We start from the raw sequence: 21,211 nt of genomic DNA, 5'->3' as shown, positions 1-21,211 counted from the left end.
CCACTAGTTCCAGAGTGTGTGTGTGTGTGTGTGTGTGGTACCCTGTGCAGTATAAACTCCTCCACCAGTTCCAGAGTGTGTGTGTGTGTGTGTGTGGTACCCTGTGCAGTATAAACTCCTCCACCAGTTCCAGAGTGTGTGTGTGTGTGTGTGTGTGTGTGTGTGTGTGTGTGTGTGTGTGTGTGTGTGTGTGTGTGTGTGGTACCCTGTGCAGTATAAACTCCTCCACTAGTTCCAGAGTGTGTGTGTGTGTGTGTGTGTGTGTGTGTGTGTGGTACCCTGTGTAGTATAAACTCCTCCACTAGTTCCAGAGTGTGTGTGTGTGTGTGTGTGTGTGTGTGTGTGTGGTACCCTGTGTAGTATAAACTCCTCCACTAGTTCCAGAGTGTGTGTGTGTGTGTGTGTGGTACCCTGTGTAGTATAAACTCCTCCACTAGTTCCAGAGTGTGTGTGTGTGTGTGTGTGTGTGTGTGTGTGTGGTACCCTGTGCAGTATAAACTCCTCCACCAGTTCCAGAGTGTGTGTGTGTGTGTGTGTGTGTGTGTGGTACCCTGTGCAGTATAAACTCCTCCACCAGTTCCAGAGTGTGTGTGTGTGTGTGTGGTACCCTGTGTAGTATAAACTCCTCCACTAGTTCCAGAGTGTGTGTGTGTGTGTGTGTGTGGTACCCTGTGCAGTATAAACTCCTCCACCAGTTCCAGAGTGTGTGTGTGTGTGTGTGTGGTACCCTGTGCAGTATAATATCCTCCACTAGTTCCAGAGTGTGTGTGTGTGTGTGTGTGTGTGTGTGTGTGTGTGTGTGTGTGTGTGTGTGTGTGTGTGTGTGTGTGTGTGTGTGTGTATGTGTGTGTGTGTGTGTGTGTGGTACCCTGTGCAGTATAAACTCCTCCACCAGTTCCAGAGTGTGTGTGTGTGTGTGTGTGTGTGTGTGTGTGTGGTACCCTGTGCAGTATAAACTCCTCCACCAGTTCCAGAGTGTGTGTGTGTGTGTGTGTGTGTGTGGTACCCTGTGCAGTATAAACTCCTCCACCAGTTCCAGAGTGTGTGTGTGTGTGTGTGTGGTACCCTGTGTAGTATAAACTCCTCCACTAGTTCCAGAGTGTGTGTGTGTGTGTGTGTGTGGTACCCTGTGCAGTATAATATCCTCCACTAGTTCCAGAGTGTGTGTGTGTGTGTGTGTGTGTGTGTGTGTGTGTGTGTGTGTGTGTGTGTGTGTGTGTGTGTGTGTGTGTGTGTGTGTGTGTGTGGTACCCTGTGCAGTATAAACTCCTCCACCAGTTCCAGAGTGTGTGTGTGTGTGTGTGTGTGTGTGTGTGTGTGTGTGTGTGGTACCCTGTGCAGTATAAACTCCTCCACCAGTTCCAGAGTGTGTGTGTGTGTGTGTGTGGTACCCTGTGCAGTATAAACTCCTCCACCAGTTCCAGAGTGTGTGTGTGTGTGTGTGTGTGTGTGTGTGTGTGTGTGTGTGTGTGTGTGTGTGTGTGTGTGTGTGTGTGTGTGTGTGTGTGTGTGGTACCCTGTGCAGTATAAACTCCTCCACCAGTTCCAGAGTGGTCGTGTCCACCGAGGGGGAGGGGTTATTCTGAACCTGGCCAGACAGGTAGATATCCAGATGGTACAGCACCTGAAATACATTAATAACCAATAACAGGGCTGCCTCCAACTAACCTAGAATCATTCCAACACAACAGCAGACTGCTAAATATCCAGACATGGTGAGAACCTCTTTAGCGGCGCTCAGTAACACACAGTAACACACAGTAACACACAGTAACACACAGTAACACACCTCTTTAGCGGCGCTCAGCGCATCTCGACGTAGCAACGACTGACGCATATCACTCATCATCAGGTCCCTGAAACAACACAGTATCACTCATCATCAGGTCCCTGAAACACACAGTAACACTCAACAGCAGCCCAATTAAACAATCCAGAATTATCTTCCATAGCAAAGCCTAGCATTGATAAAACTCCACTTGTTGCACTTAGCTAGCTAGTGTATCTGGCAGCCATCACTCAGGGGAGCTAGCTAGCTAGTGTATCTGTCAGCCATCACTCAGGGGAGCTAGCTAGCTAGTGTATCTGGCAGCCATCACTCAGGGGAGTTAGCTAGCTAGTGTATCTGTCAGCCATCACTCAGGGGAGCTAGCTAGCTAGTGTATCTGGCAGCCATCACTCAGGGGAGCTAGCTAGCTAGTGTATCTGGCAGCCATCCCTCAGGGGAGCTAGCTAGCTAGTGTATCTGGCAGCCATCCCTCAGGGGAGCTAGCTAGCTAGTGTATCTGGCAGCCATCCCTCAGGGGAGCTAGCTAGCTAGTGTATCTGGCAGCCATCCCTCAGGGGAGCTAGCTAGCTAGTGTATCTGGCAGCCATCCCTCAGGGGAGCTAGCTAGCTAGTGTATCTGGCAGCCATCACTCAGGGGAGCTAGCTAGCTAGTGTATCTGGCAGCCATCACTCAGGGGAGCTAGCTAGCTAGTGTATCTGGCAGCCATCCCTCAGGGGAGCTAGCTAGCTAGTGTATCTGGCAGCCATCCCTCAGGGGAGCTAGCTAGCTAGTGTATCTGGCAGCCATCCCTCAGGGGAGCTAGCTAGCTAGTGTATCTGGCAGCCATCCCTCAGGGGAGCTAGCTAGCTAGTGTATCTGGCAGCCATCACTCAGGGGAGCTAGCTAGCTAGTGTATCTGGCAGCCATCCCTCAGGGGAGCTAGCTAGCTAGTGTATCTGGCAGCCATCCCTCAGGGGAGCTAGCTAGCTAGTGTATCTGGCAGCCATCACTCAGGGGAGCTAGCTAGCTAGTGTATCTGGCAGCCATCACTCAGGGGAGCTAGCTAGTGTATCTGGCAGCCATCACTCAGGGGAGCTAGTTTGTGTAGTGAACCAGAATCTGTCCTTACAGGAGATGTTGAACATGCCGATCCTTCTTAATGCCCAGGAAGCAGCCATTCAACTTGCAAATCACCAGCTATTCAAGCTTAATAATGTGAAGATACGTTCGGTAAGGCACTCATACCACCAAATAACGGAGGTACGCTAAACAACTAGTCATTACTGCCATCCCAAAAAGGCATTCCAACCAATATACAGACTCCCCATGTTGTGTCCCAAAACTACAATACTCTCTGCCTAATAACCATGATAGGAGGCTAACGGTTCCTAACGTTAGCTAACGTTAGTTAGCTGCTTAACAAGCAAACCACAGAAAGAGGCTAGTTATGCTCGGTTTGTTTGTATCCCACAAGTTAACTGACGTTAGTTAGCTGCTTAACAAACAAACCACGGAGAGGCTAGTTATGCTCGGTTTGTTTGTATCCCACAAGGTAACTAACGTTAGTTAGCTGCTTAACAAACAAACCACGGAGAGGCTAGTTATGCTCGGTTTGTTTGTATCCCACAAGGTAACTAACGTTAGTTAGCTGCTTAACAAACCACGGAGAGGCTAGTTATGCTCGGTTTGTTTGTATCCCACAAGGTAACTAACGTTAGTTAGCTGCTTTACAAACAAACCACGGAGAGGCTAGTTATGCTCGGTTTGTTTGTATCCCACAAGGTAACTAACGTTAGTTAGCTGCTTAACAAGCAAACCACGGAGAGGCTAGTTATGCTCGGTTTGTTTGTCTCCCTAAAGCTAACTAACGTTAGTTATCTGCTTAACAAACAAATCACAGAGAGGCTAGTTATGCTCGGTTTGTTTATATCCCACAAGGTAACTAACGTTAGTTAGCTGCTTAACAAGCAAACCACGGAGAGGCTAGTTATGCTCGGTTTGTTTGTCTCCCTAAAGCTAACTAACGTTAGTTATCTGCTTAACAAACAAATCACAGAGAGGCTAGTTATGCTCGGTTTGTTTGTATCCCACAAGGTAACTAACGTTAGTTAGCTGCTTAACAAACCACGGAGAGGCTAGTTATGCTCGGTTTGTTTGTATCCCACAAGGTAACTAACGTTAGTTATCTGCTTAACAAACAAATCACAGAGAGGCTAGTTATGCTCGGTTTGTTTATATCCCACAAGGTAACTAACGTTAGTTAGCTGCTTAACAAGCAAACCACGGAAAGGCTAGTTATGCTCGGTTTGTTTGTATCCCACAAGGTAACTAACGTTAGTTAGCTGCTTAACAAACAAACCACGGAGAGGCTAGTTATGCTCGGTTTGTTTGTATCCCACAAGGTAACTAACGTTAGTTATCTGCTTAACAAACAAATCACAGAGAGGCTAGTTATGCTCGGTTTGTTTGTATCCCACAAGGTAACTAACGTTAGTTAGCTGCTTAACAAACAAACCACGGAGAGGCTAGTTATGCTCGGTTTGTTTGTATCCCACAAGGTAGCTAACGTTAGTTAGCTGCTTAACAAACCACAGAGAGGCTAGTTATGCTCGGTTTGTTTGTATCCCACAAGGTAACTAACGTTAGTTAGCTGCTTAACAAGCAAACCACAGAAAGAGGCTAGTTATGCTCGGTTTGTTTGTATCCCACAAGGTAACTAACGTTAGTTATCTGCTTAACAAGCAAACCACGGAGAGGCTAGTTATGCTCGGTTTGTTTGTATCCCACAAGGTAACTAACGTTAGTTAGCTGCTTAACAAACCACGGAGAGGCTAGTTATGCTCGGTTTGTTTGTATCCCACAAGGTAACTAACGTTAGTTAGCTGCTTAACAAACCACAGAGAGGCTAGTTATGCTCGGTTTGTTTGTAACCCACAAGGTAACTAACGTTAGTTATCTGCTTAACAAACAAACCACGGAGAGGCTAGTTATGCTCGGTTTGTTTGTATCCCACAAGGTAGCTAACGTTAGTTATCTGCTTTACAAACAAACCACGGAGAGGCTAGTTATGCTCGGTTTGTTTGTATCCCACAAGGTAACTAACGTTAGTTATCTGCTTAACAAGCAAACCACGGAGAGGCTAGTTATGCTCGGTTTGTTTGTATCCCACAAGGTAACTAACGTTAGTTAGCTGCTTAACAAACAAACCACGGAGAGGCTAGTTATGCTCGGTTTGTTTGTATCCCACAAGGTAACTAACGTTAGTTATCTGCTTAACAAGCAAACCACGGAGAGGCTAGTTATGCTCGGTTTGTTTATATCCCACAAGGTAACTAACGTTAGTTATCTGCTTTACAAACAAACCACGGAGAGGCTAGTTATGCTCGGTTTGTTTGTATCCCACAAGGTAACTAACGTTAGTTAGCTGCTTAACAAGCAAACCACGGAGAGGCTAGTTATGCTCGGTTTGTTTGTATCCCACAAGGTAACTAACGTTAGTTATCTGCTTAACAAGCAAACCACGGAGAGGCTAGTTATGCTCGGTTTGTTTATATCCCACAAGGTAACTAACGTTAGTTATCTGCTTTACAAACAAACCACGGAGAGGCTAGTTATGCTCGGTTTGTTTGTATCCCACAAGGTAACTAACGTTAGTTATCTGCTTAACAAGCAAACCACGGAGAGGCTAGTTATGCTCGGTTTGTTTGTCTCCCACAAGCTAACTAACGTTAGTTATCTGCTTAACAAGCAAACCACGGAGAGGCTAGTTATGCTCGGTTTGTTTGTCTCCATCAAGGTAGCTAACGTTAGTTAGCTGCTTAACAAGCAAACCACGGAGAGGCTAGTTATGCTCGGTTTGTTTGTATCCCACAAGCTAACTAACGTTAGTTAGCTGCTTAACAAGCAAACCACGGAGAGGCTAGTTATGCTCGGTTTGTTTGTATCCCACAAGGTAACTAACGTTAGTTAGCTGCTTAACAAACCACGGAGAGGCTAGTTATGCTCGGTTTGTTTGTATCCCACAAGGTAACTAACGTTAGTTAGCTGCTTAACAAACAAACCACGGAGAGGCTAGTTATGCTCGGTTTGTTTGTATCCCACAAGGTAACTAACGTTAGTTAGCTGCTTAACAAACAAACCACGGAGAGGCTAGTTATGCTCGGTTTGTTTGTATCCCACAAGGTAACTAACGTTAGTTAGCTGCTTAACAAACAAACCACGGAGAGGCTAGTTATGCTCGGTTTGTTTGTATCCCACAAGGTAACTAACGTTAGTTAGCTGCTTAACAAACAAACCACGGAGAGGCTAGTTATGCTCGGTTTGTTTGTAACCCACAAGGTAACTAACGTTAGTTAGCTGCTTAACAAACAAACCACGGAGAGGCTAGTTTTGCTCGGTTTGTTTGTATCCCACAAGCTAACTAGCTAAGGTTGCTGTTAATTGCTTTTATTACAACGTAGCAAGGGTATGTGTAACTACACGAGTTACGCAGTTAATATATAAACGCTTTCTTACCTTGAAAGAGAGATATTTGAAACCAACAAGGTGCATACCCCGCTGTTTACCCATTCAACTACGGAAACCCATGAAGTACAAACAGCACGCGGAGGAGAGGAGAACTGTCCTGTCTGTCACAACGCGTTTAGTTCTGTTCTTCGATGGCATTTATCGGCATCCAACGTTTAATGGTGTTCTGATGGGGTTTATCGGCATCCAACGTTTAATGATGTTCTGATGGGGTTTAATGGTGTTCCGATGGGGTTTAATGATGTTCTGATGGGGTTTAATGGTGTTCTGATGGGGTTTATCGACATCCAACGTTTGATTATGTTAGTTGGTACTGAACCAGAAAACACACAGAGTGTGATGACAGATAGTTCTGCATTAAACTGACTTTACCTCCAGTGGAGACTAATCGGCTGCTGGCTGCTGAACCAAATGGATATATGGGTTTATCTAAAATCAATTCCAATTCTATTGGTCCATACACATATTTGGCAGATGTTGCATAATATCTAACAATTCACAACAATACACACAAATAGTAATTCTATTGGTCCATACACATATTTAGCAGATGTTGCATAATATCTAACAATACACACAAATAGTTTGAGGACAGTTTTCTCCTCCTCTCTGTTCATCTCCTCCCATTGGTGAGAGTATCGTTTGCTAGGAATTAGCTCTCAGTTGAGAGGAATAAGGAGAGGAGACGAGGGCAATAAGGAGAGGAGACAAGGGGAATAAGGAGAGGAGACGAGAGGAATAAGGAGAGGAGACGAGGGGAATAAGGAGAGGAGACGAGGGGAATAAGGAGAGAAGATAAATCAAATTAAACTTTATTTGTTACATGAATACAACAAGTGTAGACCTTACTGTGAAATGCACCGAATACAACAAGTGTAGACCTTACTGTGAAATGCTGAATACAACAAGTGTAGACCTTACTGTGAAATGCACCGAATACAACAAGTGTAGACCTTACTGTGAAATGCACCGAATACAACAAGTGTAGACCTTACTGTGAAATGCACCGAATACAGCAAGTGTAGACCTTACTGTGAAATGCACCGAATACAACAAGTGTAGACCTTACTGTGAAATGCTGAATACAACAAGTGTAGACCTTACTGTTACATGCACCGAATACAACAAGTGTAGACCTTACTGTGAAATGCACCGAATACAACAAGTGTAGACCTTACTGTGAAATGCTGAATACAACAAGTGTAGACCTTACTGTGAAATGCTGAATACAACAAGTGTAGACCTTACTGTGAAATGCTGAATACAACAAGTGTAGACCTTACTGTGAAATGCACCGAATACAACAAGTGTAGACCTTACTGTGAAATCCTGAATACAACAAGTGTAGACCTTACTGTGAAATGCACCGAATACAACAAGTGTAGACCTTACTGTGAAATGCTGAATACAACAAGTGTAGACCTTACCGTGAAATGCACCGAATACAACAAGTGTAGACCTTACTGTGAAATGCTGAATACAACAAGTGTAGACCTTACTGGTACATGCACCAAATACAACAAGTGTAGACCAGACTGTGAAATGCTGAATACAACAAGTGTAGACCTTACTGTGAAATGCTGAATACAACAAGTGTAGACCTTACCGTGAAATGCACCGAATACAGCAAGTGTAGACCTTACTGTGAAATGCTGAATACAACAAGTGTAGACCTTACTGGTACATGCACCAAATACAACAAGTGTAGACCAGACTGTGAAATGCTGAATACAACAAGTGTAGACCTTACTGTGAAATGCTGAATACAACAAGTGTAGACTTTACTGTGAAATGCACCGAATACAACAAGTGTAGACCTTACTGTTAAATGCACCGAATACAACAAGTGTAGACCTTACTGTGAAATGCTGAATACATTAAGTGTAGACCTTACCGTGAAATGCACCGAATACAACAAGTGTAGACCTTACTGTGAAATGCTGAATACAACAAGTGTAGACCTTACTGTGAAATGCACCGAATACAGCAAGTGTAGACCTTACTGTGAAATGCACCGAATACAACAAGTGTAGACCTTACTGTGAAATGCACCGAATACAACAAGTGTAGACCTTACTGTGAAATGCACCGAATACAACAAGTGTAGACCTCACTGTGAAATGCTGAATACAACAAGTGTAGACCTTACTGTGAAATGCACCGAATACAACAAGTGTAGACCTTACTGTGAAATGCACCGAATACAGCAAGTGTAGACCTTACTATTACATGCACCGAATACAACAAGTGTAGACCTTACTGTGAAATGCACCGAATACAGCAAGTGTAGACCTTACAGTGAAATGCTGAATACAACAAGTGTAGACCTTACTGTGAAATGCTGAATACAACAAGTGTAGACCTTACTGTGAAATGCACCGAATACAACAAGTGTAGACCTTACTGTGAAATGCACCGAATACAACAAGTGTAGACCTTACTGTGAAATGCACCGAATACAACAAGTGTAGACCTTACTGTGAAATGCACCGAATACAACAAGTGTAGACCTTACTGTGAAATGCTGAATACAACAAGTGTAGACCTTACTGTGAAATGCACCGAATACAACAAGTGTAGACCTTACTGTGAAATGCTGAATACAACAGGTGTAGACCTTACTGTGAAATGCACCGAATACAACAAGTGTAGACCTTACTGTGAAATGCTGAATACAACAAGTGTAGACCTTACTGTGAAATGCACCGAATACAACAAGTGTAGACCTTACTGTGAAATGCTGAATACAACAGGTGTAGACCTTACTGTGAAATGCACCGAATACAACAAGTGTAGACCTTACTGTTAAATGCACCGAATACAGCAAGTGTAGACCTTACTATTACATGCACCGAATACAACAAGTGTAGACCTTACTGTGAAATGCACCGAATACAACAAGTGTAGACCTTACTGTGAAATGCACCGAATACAACAAGTGTAGACCTTACTGTTACATGCTGAATACAACAAGTGTAGACCTTACTGTGAAATGCACCGAATACAACAGGTGTAGACCTTACTGTTAAATGCTGAATACAGCAAGTGTAGACCTTACTGTGAAATGCACCGAATACAACAAGTGTAGACCTTACTGTGAAATGCTGAATACAACAAGTGTAGACCTTACTGTGAAATGCACCGAATACAACAAGTGTAGACCTTACTGTGAAATGCACCGAATACAACAAGTGTAGACCTTACTGTTAAATGCACCGAATACAGCAAGTGTAGACCTTACTGTGAAATGCACCGAATACAACAAGTGTAGACCTTACTGTGAAATGCACCGAATACAACAAGTGTAGACCTTACTGTTACATGCTGAATACAACAAGTGTAGACCTTACTGTGAAATGCACCGAATACAACAGGTGTAGACCTTACTGTTAAATGCTGAATACAGCAAGTGTAGACCTTACTGTGAAATGCACCGAATACAACAAGTGTAGACCTTACTGTGAAATGCTGAATACAACAAGTGTAGACCTTACTGTGAAATGCACCGAATACAACAAGTGTAGACCTTACTGTGAAATGCTGAATACAACAAGTGTAGACCTTACTGTGAAATGCTGAATACAACAAGTGTAGACCTTACTGTGAAATGCACCGAATACAACAAGTGTAGACCTTACTGTGAAATGCTGAATACAACAAGTGTAGACCTTACTGTGAAATGCACCGAATACAACAAGTGTAGACCTCACTGTGAAATGCTGAATACAACAAGTGTAGACCTTACTGTTACATGCACCGAATACAACAAGTGTAGACCTTACTGTGAAATGCTGAATACAACAAGTGTAGACCTTACTGTTACATGCACCGAATACAACAAGTGTAGACCTTACTGTGAAATGCTGAATACAACAAGTGTAGACCTTACTGTGAAATGCACCGAATACAACAAGTGTAGACCTTACTGTGAAATGCTGAATACAACAAGTGTAGACCTTACTGTGAAATGCACCGAATACAACAAGTGTAGACCTTACTGTGAAATGCTGAATACAACAGGTGTAGACCTTACTGTGAAATGCACCGAATACAACAAGTGTAGACCTTACTGTGAAATGCTGAATACAACAAGTGTAGACCTTACTGTGAAATGCACCGAATACAACAAGTGTAGACCTTACTGTGAAATGCTGAATACAACAGGTGTAGACCTTACTGTGAAATGCACCGAATACAACAAGTGTAGACCTTACTGTTAAATGCACCGAATACAGCAAGTGTAGACCTTACTATTACATGCACCGAATACAACAAGTGTAGACCTTACTGTGAAATGCACCGAATACAACAAGTGTAGACCTTACTGTGAAATGCACCGAATACAACAAGTGTAGACCTTACTGTTACATGCTGAATACAACAAGTGTAGACCTTACTGTGAAATGCACCGAATACAACAGGTGTAGACCTTACTGTTAAATGCTGAATACAGCAAGTGTAGACCTTACTGTGAAATGCACAGAATACAACAAGTGTAGACCTTACTGTGAAATGCTGAATACAACAAGTGTAGACCTTACTGTGAAATGCACCGAATACAACAAGTGTAGACCTTACTGTGAAATGCACCGAATACAACAAGTGTAGACCTTACTGTTAAATGCACCGAATACAGCAAGTGTAGACCTTACTATTACATGCACCGAATACAACAAGTGTAGACCTTACTGTGAAATGCACCGAATACAACAAGTGTAGACCTTACTGTGAAATGCACCGAATACAACAAGTGTAGACCTTACTGTTACATGCTGAATACAACAAGTGTAGACCTTACTGTGAAATGCACCGAATACAACAGGTGTAGACCTTACTGTTAAATGCTGAATACAGCAAGTGTAGACCTTACTGTGAAATGCACCGAATACAACAAGTGTAGACCTTACTGTGAAATTCTGAATACAACAAGTGTAGACCTTACTGTTACATGCACCGAATACAACAAGTGTAGACCTTACTGTGAAATGCTGAATACAACAAGTGTAGACCTTACTGTTACATGCACCGAATACAACAAGTGTAGACCTTACTGTGAAATGCACCGAATACAACAAGTGTAGACCTTACTGTGAAATGCACCGAATTCAACAAGTGTAGACCTTACTGTGAAATGCTTAACCAAAAGAGCAGTTCGAGAAGAGTTTAGAAAATATCTACCAAATAAACTAAAGTAAAAAATAATAAAAAGTAACACAATAAAATAACAATAACGAGGCTATATACAGGGGGTACCGGTACCGAGTCAGTGTGGAGGCTATATACAGGGGGTACCGGTACAGAGTCAATGTGGAGGCTATATACAGGGGGTACCGGTACAGAGTCAATGTGGAGGAGGCTATATACAGGGGGGTCCCGGTACAGAGTCAATGTGGAGGCTATATACAGGGGGTACCGGTACAGAGTCAATGTGGAGGCTATATACAGGGTGTTACGGTACAGAGTCAATGTGGAGGCTATATACAGGGTGTTACGGTACAGAGTCAATGTGGAGACTATATACAGGGGGTACCGGTACAGAGTCAATGTGGAGGCTATATACAGGGGGTACCGGTACAGAGTCAATATGGAGGCTATATACAGGGGGTACCGGTACAGAGTCAATGTGGAGGCTATATACAGGGGGTACCGGAACAGAGTCAATATGGAGGCTATATACAGGGGGTACCGGTACAGAGTCAATGTGGAGGCTATATACAGGGGGTACCGGTACAGAGTCAATGTGGAGGCTATATACAGGGGGTACCGGTACAGAGTCAATGTGGAGGCTATATACAGGGGGTACCGGTACAGAGTCAATGTGGAGGCTATATACAGGGGGTACCGGTACAGAGTCAATGTGGAGGAGGCTATATACCGGGGGTACCGGTACAGAGTCAATGTGGAGGAGGCTATATACAGGGGGTACCGGTACAGAGTCAATGTGGAGGCTATATTCAGGGGGTACCGGTACAGAGTCAATGTGGAGGCTATATACAGGGGGTACCGGTACAGAGTCAATGTGGAGGAGGCTATATACAGGGGGTACCGGTACAGAGTCAATGTGGAGGCTATATACAGGGGGTACCGGTACAGAGTCAATGTGGAGGAGGCTATATACAGGGGGTACCGGTACAGAGTCAATGTGGAGGAGGCTATATACAGGGGGTACCGGTACAGAGTCAATGTGGAGGCTATATACAGGGGGTACCGGTACAGAGTCAATGTGGAGGAGGCTATATACAGGGGGTACCGGTACAGAGTCAATGTGGAGGAGGCTATATACAGGGGGTACCGGTACAGAGTCAATGTGGAGGCTATATACAGGGGGTACCGGTACAGAGTCAATGTGGAGGCTATATACAGGGGGTACCGGTATACAGGGGGTACCGGTACCGAGTCAGTGTGGAGGCTATATACAGGGGGTACCGGTACCGAGTCAGTGTGGAGGCTATATACAGGGGGTACCGGTATACAGGGGGTACCGGTACCGAGTCAGTGTGGAGGCTATATACAGGGGGTACCGGTACCGAGTCAGTGTGGAGGCTAGATACAGGGGGTACCGGTTCCAAGTCGATGTGCAGCGGTACAGGTTAGTCGAGAAATTTGTACATGTAGGTAGGGGTGAAGTGACTATGTATAGATAATAAACAGTGAGTAGCAGCAGTGGACATGTAGGTAGGGGTGAAGTGACTATGTATAGATAATAAACAGTGAGTAGCAGCGGTGTACAAAACAAATGGAGGGGGGGGGGTTCAATGTAACAGTCCGGTGGCCATTTGATACATTTTTGTGGCTAGAAGCTGTTGAGGAGCCTTTTGGTCCTAAACTTGGCGCTCTGGTACCGCTTGCCGTGCGGTAGCAGAGAAAACAGTCTATGACATGGGTGACTGGAGTCCCTGACAATTATATTGGCTTTCCTCTGACACCGCCTATTATATAGGTCCTGGATTGCAGGAAACTTGGTCCCTGTGATGTACTGGGCCATACATACCACCCTCTGTAGCGCCTTACAGTCAGATGCCGAGCAGTTGCCATATCAGGCGGTGATGGAACCAGTCAGGATGCTCTCGATGGTGCAGCTGTAGAACTGTTTGAGGATCTGGGGACCCATGCCAAATCTTTTCAGTTTCCTGAGGGGGAAAAGGTTTTGTCGTGCCCTCTTCACGACTATCTTGGTGTGTTTGGACCATGATAGTTTGTTGGTGATGTGGACACCAAGGAACTTGAAACTTTCGACCCGCTCCACTACATCTCCGTCGATGTTAATGGGGGCCTGTTCGGCCCTCCTTTTCCTGTAGTCCACGATCAGCTCCTTTGTCTTGATCACATTGAGGGAGAGATTGTTGTCCTGGCACCACATTGCCAGTTCTCTGACCTCCTCCCTATAGGCTGTCTCATCATTGTCGGTGATCAGGCCTACCACTATTGTGTCATCAGCAAACTTAATGATGGCGTTGGAGTCGTGTTATGGACACGCAGTCGTGGGTGAGCAGGGAATACAGGACGGGACTAAGCACACACCCCTGAGGGGCCCCAGTGTTGTGGATCAGCGTGGCAGATGTGTTGTTGCCTACACTTACCACCTGTTGGCGGCCCGTCAGGAATTCCAGGATCCAGTTGCAGAGGGATGTTTTTAGTCCCACAGTTCTTAGCTTCGTGGGCACTGTGGTGTTGAACGCTGAGCTGTAGTCAATGAACAGCATTCTCACATAGGTGTTCCTTTTGTCCAGGTGGGAAAGGGCAGTGTGGAGTGCGATTGCGATTGCGTCATCTGTGGATCTGTTGGGGCGGTATGCGAATTGGGGTGGGTCTAGGGTATCCGGGAGGATGCTGTTGATGTGAGCCATGACCAGCCTTTCAAAGCACTTCATGGCTACCGACGCGAGTGCCACGGGGCGGTAATCATTTAGGCAGGTTACCTTCGCTTCCTTGGGCACAGGGACTATGGTGGTCTGCTTGAAACATGTAGGTATTAGAGACTCAGTCAGGGAGAGGTTGAAAATGTCAGTGAAGACACTTGCCAGTTGGTCAGCGCATACTTTGAGTACATGTCCTAGTAATCCATCTGGCCCTGCGGCTTTGTGAATGTTGACCTGTTTAAAGGTCTTGCTCACATCGGCTACCGAGAGCGTTATCACATAGTCATCCAGAACAGCTGGTGCTCTCGCGCATGCTTCAGTGTTTCTTGCCTCGAAGCGAGCATTAAAGGCATTTAGCTCGTCTGGTAGGCTCGCATCACCGGGCAACTCGCGTCTGGGTTTCCCTTTGTAGTCCGTATTGATGCTTTGCTTGTTTGATGGTTCGTCTGAGGGCATAGCGGGATGTCTTTCTTAGGCGTCCAGATTAGTGTCCCGCTCCTTGAAAGCGGCAGCTCTATTCTTTAGCTCGGTGTGGATGTTACCTGTTATCCATAGCTTCTGGTTGGGATATGTACGTATGGTCACTGTGGGGACAACGTCATCGATGCACTTATTGATCAAGCTGGTGACTGATGTGGGATACTCCTCGGTGCCATTGGATGATTCCAGGAACATATTCCAGTCTGTGCTGCAAAACAGTCCTGTAGCGTAGCATCCACGTCATCTGACCACTTCTGTATTGAGCGAGTCACTGGTACTTCCTGCTTTAGTTTTTTCTTGTAAGCAGGAATCAGGAGGATAGAATTATGGTATGTTTTGCCAAATGGAGGGCGGGGGGAAGCTTTGTATGCATCTCTGTGTGTAGAGTAAAGTTGGTCTAGAGTTTTTTTCCCTCTGGTTGCACATTTAACATGCTGGTAAAAATTTGGGTAAAACTGATTTAAGTTTGCCTGCAATAAAGTCCCCGGCCACTAGGAGCACCTCTTCTGGGTGAGCAATTTCTTGTTTGCTTATGGCCTTATAGAGTTCGATGAGTGCGGTCTTAGTGCCAGCGTCGCTTTGTGGTGGTAAATAGACGGCTACGAATAATATAGATGAGAACTTTCTTGGTAGATAGTGTGGTCTACAGCTTATCATAAGGTACTCTACCTCAGGCGAGCAATACCTCGAGACTTCTTTAATATTAGACAAAGAGAGTGATACGGAGAAGACAAGGATAGGAAATAAGGAGAAGAGACAAGCACATGAATAAGGAATGGAGGCAAGTTCTCCCATGTTCAACCTTCCCAAGTTCTCGCATGTCACACCACTTCTCCGCGCCTCCACTGGCTTCCAGTTGAAGCTCGCTACAAGACCATGGTACTTGCGTACAGAGCAGCAAGAGGAACTGCCCTCCCTACCTTCAGGCTATGCCCACCTCTGGTCTCTAGGCCCTCCCACCCCTTTCCCTGAAGCTAGGACAGCAGAGTCCTTGCCCACCTCTGGTCTCTAGGCCCTCCCTCCCCTTTCCCTGAAACTAGGACAGCAGAGTCCCCCTCCCTACCTTCAGGCTATGCCCACCTCTGGTCTCTAGGCCCTCCCTCCCCTTTCCCTGAAACTAGGACAGCAGAGTCCCCCTCCCTACCTTCAGGCTATGCCCACCTCTGGTCTCTAGGCCCTCCCACCCCTTTCCCTGAAGTTAGGACAGCAGAGTCCTTGCCCATTTTCTGGAAACATCTGAAATCCTACCGCTTCAAAGAATATCTTAAATAATCCCACAGCATCCCCCTTGCTCCTCCTCCTCATCCAGACCCCCCCCCCCCAATGTTTAAAACAATTTATAATAACAATAAAAATAATATGCCTTTCGTAAAATAACACTTGACTTTCTTCATTTACATTTAAGTCATTTAGCAGACGCTCTTATCCAGAGCGACTTACAAATTGGTGCATTCACCTTATGATATCCAGTGGAACAGCCACTTTACAATAGTGCATCTAAATCTTTTAGGGGGGGGGGGGGGTTAGAAGGATTACTTTATCCTATCCTAGGTATTCCTTAAAGAGGTGGGGTTTCAGGTGTCTCCGGAAGGTGTTGATTGACTCCGCTGTCCTGGCGTCGTGAGGGAGTTTGTTCCACCATTGGGGTGCCAGAGCAGCGAACAGTTTTGACTGGGCTTTTGACTGGGCCCTTACTAGCTCTGACTTTGCTGATAGTTATTTATTGAAGAAAAATGGACTTACTCTGAATCATATGTGGTTGTCCCACCTAGCTACCTTCAGGCTATGCTTCCAATTGGCTCATTCATCCCCCCTCCTCTCCCCTGTAACTATTCCCCAGGTCATTGATGTAAATGAGAATGTGTTCTCACTCAACTTACCTGGTAAAATAAGGGTTAAATTAAAAGCTATCTTAAGATGAATGCATTAACTGTAAGTCGCTCTGGATAAGAGCATCTGCTAAATTACTCAAATGTAAATGTAACAAGGAGAGGAATAAGGAAATAAGACAAGAAGAAGAAGACACTTTAAGTTCTTGTGGCTGCAGGGGCAGTATTGAGTAGCTTGGATGAAAGGTGCACAGAGGTGCCCAGAGTAGACGGCCTGCTCCTCAGTCATAGTTCCTAATATATGCATATTATTGGTATTGGATAAAAAACACTCTGAAGTTTCTAAAACTGTTTGAATTATGTCTGTGAGTATAATAGAACTCATATGACAGGCAAAAACATGAGAAACAATCCAAACAGGAAGTGGAAATTCTGAGGCTAGTCGAGTTTCAACCAAGATCCCATTGAAATCACAGCGAGATGTGGATGAGTTTGCACTTCCTACGGCTTCCACTAGATGTCAACAGTCTGTAGAACTTTGGCTGATGCCTCTACTGTGAAGGGTTACCGAATGAGAGGGGAATTAGTCAGGTATGCCATGACCCGACCATTCTTTGAATTTGGCGCCCTGCACTTTCACTGGCTGTTGTCATATCGATCCCGTTACCGGGATTGCAGCCATAAGAAGTTATTAATTGTTAAAGAGATTCTCCGGTACCTTTCTATACTTACCAGTCATTCTTAAAGTAGCGCCCACGAGCCAAAAGCCGAAAATTGAGTAACACATCACATATGTACACCACTTCATTGGTCTCGCTCCGCTGCGTGTGCATCTTGCTAGCTGTCACTCAAATGGCGAGGGGCTGAAGCTCATTGGCTAGAACTCAAATTGCTAGGGGGGCTGGCCCACGTGGGGGGAAGTGTGGGGAAAATTGAAAAAGCACAGCTTCCAGAAAAACAGTCGCTTTCAAGCTAGCGATTTCATAGCTAACTGAGGTAGGACAGTAATTCTGCTAATAGACTCAGTATGTATGAAGTCCACATACATATAGCTAACTGAGGTAGGACAGTAATTCTGCTAATAGATTCAGTATGTATGAAGTCCACATACATATAGCTAACTGAGGTAGGACAGTAATTCTGCTAATAGACTCAGTATGTATGAAGTCCACATACATATAGCTAGCGATTTCATAGCTAACCGAGGTAGGACAGTAATTCTGCTAATAGATTCAGTATGTATGAAGTCCACATACATATAGCTAACTGAGGTAGGACAGTAATTCTGCTAATAGACTCAGTATGTATGAAGTCCACATACATATAGCTAGCGATTTCATAGCTAACTGAGGTAGGACAGTAATTCTGCTAATAGATTCAGTATGTATGAAGTCCACATACATATAGCTAGCGATTTCATAGCTAACTGAGGTAGGACAGTAATTCTGCTAATAGATTCAGTATGTATGAAGTCCACATACATATAGCTAGCGATTTCATAGCTAACTGAGGTAGGACAGTAATTCTGCTAATAGACTCAGTATGTATGAAGTCCACATACATATAGCTAGTGATTTCATAGCTAACTGAGGTAGGACAGTAATTCTGCTAATAGATTCAGTATGTATGAAGTCCACATACATATAGCTAACTGAGGTAGGACAGTAATTCTGCTAATAGATTCAGCATGTATGAAGTCCACATACATATAGCTAACTAAGGTAGGACAGTAATTCTGCTAATAGATTCAGTATGTATGAAGTCCACATACATATAGCTAGTGATTTCATAGCTAACTGAGGTAGGACAGTAATTCTGCTAATAGACTCAGTATGTATGAAGTCCACATGCATATAGCTAACTGAGGTAGGACAGTAATTCTGCTAATAGATTCAGTATGTATGAAGTCCACATACATATAGCTAGTGATTTCATAGCTAACTGAGGTAGGACAGTAATTCTGCTAATAGATTCAGTATGTATGAAGTCCACATACATATAGCTAGTGATTTCATAGCTAACTGAGGTAGGACAGTAATTCTGCTAATAGATTCAGTATGTATGAAGTCCACATACATATAGCTAGCGATTTCATAGCTAACTGAGGTAGGACAGTAATTCTGCTAATAGATTCAGTATGTATGAAGTCCACATACATTTAGCTAGCGATTTCATAGCTAACTGATGTAGGACAGTAATTCTGCTAATAGATTCAGCATGTATGAAGTCCACATACATATAGCTAACTGAGGTAGGACAGTAATTCTGCTAATAGACTCAGTATGTATGAAGTCCACATACATTTAGCTAGCGATTTCATAGCTAACTGAGGTAGGACAGTAATTCTGCTAATAGATTCAGTATGTATGAAGTCCACATACATATAGCTAACTGAGGTAGGACAGTAATTCTGCTAATAGATTCAGTATGTATGAAGTCCACATACATATAGCTAACTAAGGTAGGACAGTAATTCTGCTAATAGATTCAGTATGTATGAAGTCCACATACATATAGCTAACTGAGGTAGGACAGTAATTCTGCTAATAGATTCAGTATGTATGAAGTCCACATTGAAACATCCAGACTAAAGAGGATTAGATAATACATAGTAGTTGTTCCCAAGCTTTAAAAAGGTTTTATATATATTTTAACTTAACCTTTATTTAACGAGGCAAGGCAGTTAAGAACAAAGTCTTATTTACAATGACGGCCTACCTCAGCGACGCTGGGCCAATTGTGCACCGCCCTATGGGACTCCCAATCACGGACGGATGTGATACAGCCTGGATTTGAACCAGGGACTGTAGTGACACGTCTTGCACTGAGATGCAGTGCCTTAGACCGCTGTGCCACTTGGGAGCCCTTTAAGATGCACCTGGTGTGTATGAAACTAGTTTCTTAGGTCTGACAGCAGTGGAACTAGTATCCTAGGAACAGGGCTAGAAGTATCAGTGGAAGAAGACCTGGGGGCGAGGCGGCTGCTCAGGGATTACTTTCTCTCTCCTAGCGCCCTGGGACTACTTTCTCTCTCCTAGCGCCCTGGGACTACTTTCTTGTTTGTAACTACTCTGTGGTGTGGTAAGGCTGCTGCCTAGGTTACCCTAACACTGCTGCCTGGATGATGAGCCTTAGAAAATACTTAATATATTAATAAAGTATTACTAACATAAATATACCTACTAAATACTTAATATATTAATAAAGTATTACTAACATAAATATACCTACTAAATACTTAATATATTAATAAAGTATTACTAACATAAATATACCTACTAAATATATTATTAAAGTATTCCTAACATAAATATACCTACTAAATATATTAATAAAGTATTACTAACATAAATATACCTACTAAATATATTATTAAAGTATTCCTAACATAAATATACCTACTAAATATATTAATAAAGTATTCCTAACATAAATGTATCTACAAAATATATTAATAAAGTATTACTAACATAAATGTATCTACTAAATATATTAATAAAGTATTCCTAACATAAATATACCTACTAAATATATTAATAAAGTATTCCTTACATAAATATACCTACTAAATATATTAATAAAGTATTCCTAACATAAATGTATCTACAAAATATATTAATAAAGTATTCCTAACATATATATACTTACTAAATATATTAATAAACTATTCCTAACATAAATGTATCTACTAAATATATTCATATATTAATAAAGTATTGCTAACATCAATGTATCTACTAAATATATTCATATATTAATAAAGTATTACTAACATAAATATACCTACTAAATTTATTAATAAAGTATTCCTAACATAAATGTATCTACTAAATATATTCATATATTAATAAAGTAATACAACTTATGATGATGTCTTTTAACATTCCCATATCATAAATGTTTCAATGGTGAACATAAATGAATTAATAAATATGCAATATAATATAATCCTCATTAATCCGCAGAATGGCAGCATCACCAGTCTGAGAGATAGAAGGGGGAGGGGATGGAGTGAGAGAGAGAGAGAGAGAGAGAGAGAGAGAGAGAGAGAGAGAGAGAGAGAGATAGAAGGGGGAGGGGATGAGAGAGTGAGATAGAAGGGGGAGGGGATGGAGTGAGAGAGAGAGAGAGAGAGAGAGAGAGAGAGAGAGAGAGAGAGAGAGAGATAGAAGGGGGATGAGAGAGAGAGGGTGGATGGAAAGAGAGAGATAGAAGGGGGAGGGGATGGAGAGAGAGAGAGAGAGAGAGAGAGAGAGAGAGAGAGAGAGAGAGAGAGAGAGAGAGAGAGAGAGAGAGAGAGAGAGAGAGAGAGAGATAAAATGTGGATGGAGAAAGAGAGGGAGGGGGCTGGATACTTAGTGCTCTCGTGCAGCTCGGTTGATTTCTGCACTTTACTGTCCCGCTGCTGCCTGCTACCTCAGATTACTGAAAACAGACAGAGACATCTAGACAGCACTTCTACTGAAAGAGAGAGAGAGACGGAGACAGTTAAAGAGAGAAAGAGAGATATATAGAGAGGGGATAGAGAGATAGAGAGAGAGACGGAGAGAGCTAAAGAGAGAAAGAGAGATACATATAGGATAGAGAAATAGAGAGAGAGAGGGAGGTAGGGAGAGATATATAGAGAGAGACGGAGATATATAGAGAGAGACGGAGAGACACGGAGAGAGAGAGACGGAGAGACACGGAGAGAGAGAGACGGAGAGACACGGAGAGAGAGAGACGGAGATATATAGAGAGAGACGGA

At 43.4% G+C, this 21,211-nt stretch overlaps 2 protein-coding genes across 3 annotated transcripts in view; both read right to left on the bottom strand.

Moving 5' to 3' along the window:
* Positions 1 to 1,731, bottom strand: part of LOC129842406 (integrator complex subunit 15-like) — a 179,220-nt gene extending 177,489 nt beyond the window's left edge. Inside the window, exon 1 of the mRNA XM_055910949.1 lies at positions 1,687 to 1,731. The gene's annotated coding sequence lies outside the window, so the exon portion shown is untranslated. The remainder of the gene's footprint in view (positions 1 to 1,686) is intronic.
* LOC129842407 (integrator complex subunit 15-like) overlaps positions 1 to 6,416 on the bottom strand; it is a 31,043-nt gene extending 24,627 nt beyond the window's left edge. Inside the window, exons 1-3 of one of the 2 annotated variants that reach the window (XM_055910953.1) lie at positions 6,285 to 6,416; positions 1,790 to 1,890; positions 1,517 to 1,624 (exon numbers count right to left, since the gene is read on the bottom strand). In XM_055910953.1, coding sequence (XP_055766928.1) covers positions 1,517 to 1,624; positions 1,790 to 1,849 — 168 coding nt within the window. In that variant the 5' untranslated portion in view covers positions 1,850 to 1,890; positions 6,285 to 6,416. The remainder of the gene's footprint in view (positions 1 to 1,516; positions 1,625 to 1,789; positions 1,891 to 6,284) is intronic. The other variant, XM_055910952.1, reaches the window with a different exon arrangement.
* Between the last annotated feature and the right edge of the window lie 14,795 nt (positions 6,417 to 21,211).

This window comes from Salvelinus fontinalis, unplaced genomic scaffold, assembly GCF_029448725.1.
Source record: "Salvelinus fontinalis isolate EN_2023a unplaced genomic scaffold, ASM2944872v1 scaffold_0037, whole genome shotgun sequence".
NCBI classification, from domain to species: domain Eukaryota; kingdom Metazoa; phylum Chordata; class Actinopteri; order Salmoniformes; family Salmonidae; genus Salvelinus; species Salvelinus fontinalis.
This window is presented reverse-complemented; position numbering and strand designations above follow the sequence as displayed.